The sequence below is a fragment of the Dama dama genome, chromosome 13 (genome assembly GCF_033118175.1).
Source record: "Dama dama isolate Ldn47 chromosome 13, ASM3311817v1, whole genome shotgun sequence".
Classification (NCBI taxonomy): domain Eukaryota; kingdom Metazoa; phylum Chordata; class Mammalia; order Artiodactyla; family Cervidae; genus Dama; species Dama dama.
In genome coordinates this window covers 14374357-14380356 of record NC_083693.1, presented here as the reverse complement: position 1 = coordinate 14380356, position 6000 = coordinate 14374357, and the positions used below count along the sequence as shown (strand labels likewise).

General features: G+C 27.1%; 1 protein-coding gene across 1 annotated transcript in view; it reads right to left on the bottom strand.

The window, feature by feature from the left end:
• Positions 1–387: 387 nt before the first annotated feature.
• Positions 388–6000, bottom strand: part of GABRG3 (gamma-aminobutyric acid type A receptor subunit gamma3) — an 812145-nt gene continuing 806532 nt past the window's right edge. The window contains exon 10 of the mRNA XM_061159587.1: positions 388–669. Coding sequence (XP_061015570.1) covers positions 388–669 — 282 coding nt within the window. The remainder of the gene's footprint in view (positions 670–6000) is intronic.

Below are 6000 nucleotides of genomic sequence, written 5' to 3'. Positions count from 1 at the left end.
ACAAATACAGAAAACGGTGGAGTCTGAGAGAGCTTCTCAGATATTTGCTTGTACGTTTCACAGATTTCTTCACAAAAGAAAATTGGGAACTGCTTCCAATATCCAAAAAACATTTATAAATATCACCAAGCTACAGATTCAGTAAAGGATTAGCAAGAAGATCACTTTAACACTCAGTTAACTTGTGTGTGCACACGCATGTATCTGTGGGTTTGAAATACATAATAGAAATATTTGCCACATACTCCTACACTGCTCAAAAGTGATGTATTTCAAATAAAGTGAGCAGTGTCTTTCCTTGCTACTCCAGTTAGTCACTACTGGTCTGGGGACGGTGAAAGTTTAGAGGGGAATCTAACACTCTTCACTTATCACCTGGAAGAAGAGTTAGAGATAGAGGTATCCCACCCAATAAACCAAGTTGAAGAGCAGGAATGATGTAGGGAAAAAGACCCGTGAATATGAGTCCAGTTCCAAGATGTCTATGTGAATATGTCCTTTTCTCCAAGATCCTGATTTGCATTCTTCATAGCAGCAGAAGAAACTCTGACAGTCTTTGCCATCCAAACACTCGTAGACACAGGTATCTTCTAATTCCTGCCAGTACACGGAATTGTTTAGAGTAACTGTTACAGGTGGTGGTGGCCTCATGTCAAGGAGAGAATAGTTCTGCAGACAACAAGAGCAACACAAAAATCATCATGAAATGCATCAAAGACAGCTCGAGATGAATCAAGCAATATGCATAGATTATACCTGTCCACAAATAATGATGACAATGCTATGCCCCATGCCTGCTCCCCTATCCCTGCTATGGAGAGTTCAATCTTTGCAAATCTAATGGAAAAACAAAAAACTAGAGTTCAGTTTTCGAAACTTGTGTTTCTCAGATTACTGATAAGGGAGATTCAGTATTTTTTCAAATGTGTATTAGACATTTCAAGACTCTGTTCTGCCTACTTCTCTGCTGATTTGGAGTATATATGCACACACATTATATACAATTCTTCAAATGTTAAACAATACTTATATCAATTTGTAGAGAAATAAATTCTTTCTAATTAGCAGAAAGTTAAAAAAGCTACGGTGTATAGGAATGATAAGAGAGAATCTTCTTGGTCCATGTAATTCAGGTTAAAAAATGAACTTTCACTGTGTGAACGCCAGACAATGCTTGTCATCTCTTGACAGTCAAAAATTGTATACAATAGGAATGTTTTGTTTTCTACTTCACAAGCTCTCTTCCTGATGTGGAGAAGTCAATATTTGGGCAGATAAGGTGAGGGGATGACTTATAGTCACTCATAAATGAGAGGAATCATTCTTAACCTTGAGTAATGGCTTCAAATAGACTTGTCAACTCTTCAGGCAGTTGAAGAACTGTTCCATACAACTAGAACTGTGTACTAAATTGAAGTTTTTAGACAGGATCAGTTCAGTTCAGTCACTCAATCACTCAGTCATGTTCGACTCTTGCAACCCCATGGACAGTAGCACACCAGGCTTCCCTGTCCATTAGAGAGGACATATTTCTAAGTTTGACAGAATAATGTATGAAAGCTAAAAACCACAGTTGTCTTTCTGTTCTAATTTTATTTATACTGCAGAAACTGAGGATCTGAGGTGTCAAAGGAAAGCGTGTGTGTCAATGGAGGCTGAAATCAAGGGAGAGGGAGGCACACAAGCACATTGCTTAATGCTGGGAGAGAGGCTTTTCAGAATTCATCATGAATATTATGCATATTTTAAAATATATCATTAATATATTATTAAATATTTTAATACATATTATTACATTATATTAATGTGATATATTTATATATCTATAATATATAAAATATATATTATATATAATGTATACTGTATATACAATATTTACATATATATTATATATATACTATATATAATTAATATGTAATTAATATGTTAATATGTTACAATATGTAATATGTATATACTGTACATATGTACATATGTTATATGTAATATGTAATTAATATGTTACAATAATATTAACACTTAATGCTGGGAGAGAGGCATTTCAGAATTCATCATGGATACTATGTATATTAAAATATATATTATTAAAATGATATTAAATACTTTTAATATATATTATTAAATTATATCAATATAATATATTGATATATCTATAATATATAATATATATTATATATATTACATATATACAATATTGTATACTGTATATACAATATATATAGTATATATATACAATATATATACTATATATATACACATTATATACATATATATATGTATCATATTATATATAATACATATATAAATATATAATATTAAATAATATATATGATTATAATATAATATATTTTAATGATATATATTGAAATATTTAATAATATATTAGCAATATATTTAAAAATATATATAACATTCATGATGATTCTGAAAGGCCTCTCTCCCAGTGTAAAATTAATTATTGTAATTAATATGTTACAATAATATTATAATATTACAATAATTATATGGTAATAATATTACAATATTATACATATTGTATATATGTAATATATAGTGTATATATATAGAATACATATAAAACACATATACATATAACATATGTATATAACATGTACACACAACATATACATACATATATGTATATATAGACACAATATATATAATATTTATATATATTATACAAAATATTGTAATATTATTGTAAAATTATAATTATTGCAATATTGTAACATATTAATTATAATAATTAATTACAATTATCAATATAATATTCAATATACTATATTGGATATTATACTGCACATATATTGTATATTAAATAATATACAATAATTAATTACAATAATTATTTACAATAAATATAATTTCAATATTGTAATATTGTAATTATTGTAATATTATAATTATTGTAATATTTTAATATTGTGATATTATTGTAATATATTAATATTGTAATATATATGCAATATTGTACAAATAATATAATAATATATTACATGAATTAAATTAATATATTATATTAATGTTTATATCATATATAATATATATGATATATTATATTGTTAATATATTGTTAATATAATATACATAATATATAATATGGTTATATTATAATATAATATATAATATATAATATAATATATTGTTAATAAAAATATATAATATATGATATATATTATATATGATATATTATGTATGTTTATTATAATATTTATTATTATATATAATATATATAATGGTATATGTATTATATAAATATAAATATATTATTACATAATATATAATATATAATCATATAATATATATAATATATAAAATGATATATATAATATATTGGATATATTATTTCCAATATATAATATATTGGATATAACACTGTATATATAGTATATTATATAATATACAATAATTAATTGCAATTAATAGAACTACAATATTGTAATTACTGTAATATTATAATTAGTGTAATATTTTAATATTGTGATATTATGTAATATATTATTGTAATATATACAATATTGAATATATATAATATATAATATAATATTAATGAACTTCTCTGGTGACTTAGAGGATAAAAGCATCTACCTGCATTGCAGGAGACCCAGGTTCAATCCTTGGGTCATATTAATTTAATCATATTGATGTTTATATATATTATATATATAATATTATATATTATATTATATTGTACATATATAATAGTATATTACATATTATATTATATATCATATATAAAATAATATATAATGATATATATCAAATATGATATTATAACACATGATATATATTTTAATATTATAGTACTATATTATATATAATATTCATTGTTACATTTTATAATATATATTATATATTAATTATATATAATATAAATAATAACATATGTATAATAAAAATATAATATATATAATATATGGTATATAATTATATAATATATAATATATATAACACATATTATATGTTATTATAATCTATTATACTATATCATATATTATACATAATATATTGATTATAATTAATATATCATATATATCATATAATAATTATAATATATATCATATATATTTAATATTTAACATAAATATACTATATTATATATGATATATTATATATTATAATATGTAGTTATATATTATATAATATTATATTATATGTAATATTATATTATATATAATTATATAACAATTATATAATATATTATGTAATGTATAATTATATAAAATTATTATTAATTATACTATATATTTATTATATAGTATATATATAAAACCAAACCCCATAATTACAGGGAATATGGTACCTTTTTCCTTCTACTTCTGGATGTTACATTAATTGGTTATTTTTCTAGCTGTGTGGAGTCAAGTCAGAGAGAAGCAAGTAGAAGTGTAGAGCATTCAGTGTCACTACTGGTTCCCTTTGGGGCATCCTTTTAATTGGGAAATGTCTGTGTGAGCAGTAACCTAAATCAAGATGCTCTGGGCCAATAGCCAGTCAGGGGCCATGGTGCAGCTGTCTACTTTCCTCTATAATTCTAGACAAGGAGAAGAAATAAAAACCTTGGTGTCCCTCCAGTTCTAGTGTAGGTACATGTTCTCCAGGTTAATGTTTCTTAAACCTGAGTCGGTGTAAATTTCACCTGAAAATTTGCTGAGAAAAGCAAATTCCTCATTCAACTCTAGTGCATTTGAGGAATTTGCTTCTTTTTGATAATCTTCAATTAGAAAAATCTGCTTTTATTAAATAATTGTACACGTGCTTTGACAGTGTTCAGCCAGATTTTCATCCTTTTATTTCTTCAACCTTTTTTACCTGTGTAGTGTCACACAAAGATGTCCAGCCATTACAAGCAGCCAGGACCAACACGAGGAGCTGACTCAAAATGGGCATCAGAAGTCTCTGCAGGGATGGAGACAGCTCACTAGAGATTCAAAGGATGCCCAACGAGGTAACAGGCTAAAAAGCATACGTTTTCTGGGGACAAGGGAGAACTATATACCTCACTTCTTTATTTAGAGAACTAAAATCCATGATCACTGAAACAAATAAGAGATCTCTAGTTATATCTTTATAGCTCACTGTTGTAAAATGACATATTACAATATTGAAATAAAACTTATAATGTTAAGAACTGTAAATAGCCATATGTTAAAATGTTTAAGTAGTTCTTTAAATGCAGTCCTCCCATTTGTCAATATAATTTCAACTATGCCCCAAGAGAGATTTTAATTAATGAATCTCCAGGGTCATCTTCAGCCCAGCTAGTCCCTGCCTGACTCACTCCTGTTTTGCTTCTTTGTATAATGCAGTTCCTTGACTTCCTCAGAACCACTGCACTTCCTGGGCAACAAATACTACTGCATACTCAGAGTGGACTAGCCTTGCATTTTATGGGTTGGGTAACTGAGGCACAGAACTCTTTGGACAACTTGCCCCAAAGCAACATATGACCCTCAGGGGGCCAGCTCCTGTCCTGGTTACTGAGAGGCTGTTCATCTCTGCTTTTCCTTTTTGGGGAGAGTGATCCCTTAACTAACCTGACACTAGATATTTCAGAATAGAACTGAAGACATTATCATCCAACAGTTGAAATACCCCAGTTTTTTTTTTTTTTTTTTTTGTCTTCTGAACTCCTGTTGAAGACTCTCTGATTATGTCTTGCTAGCTGGCCTGGAGCCCTTTCTGTGAATTGTTTCTGTATGCACATTCTTTAGGGTCATTACATTTTCCAGCTTAAAAATTTCTTCCAGTTTTGTGGCTATTTTTTTCTCTATGTTAAAACATTCTTTATTACTTTTGACTGTATCATTTCTATATCGAAGATGTCAATATTTCTTCCTCCACTCTTAGCCCCCTGGCTGTGTGTGATAATGTATTTTCTGGGCCTCATACTATTTGTTCTGACTTGTCTCTGTTATTTAGCATCCCCCACTTCCACCCCTTCCCATTACCTTTCAGTCTGTTGCTATTTGGCAGCATTTGCTGGCAAAATCTATGTCC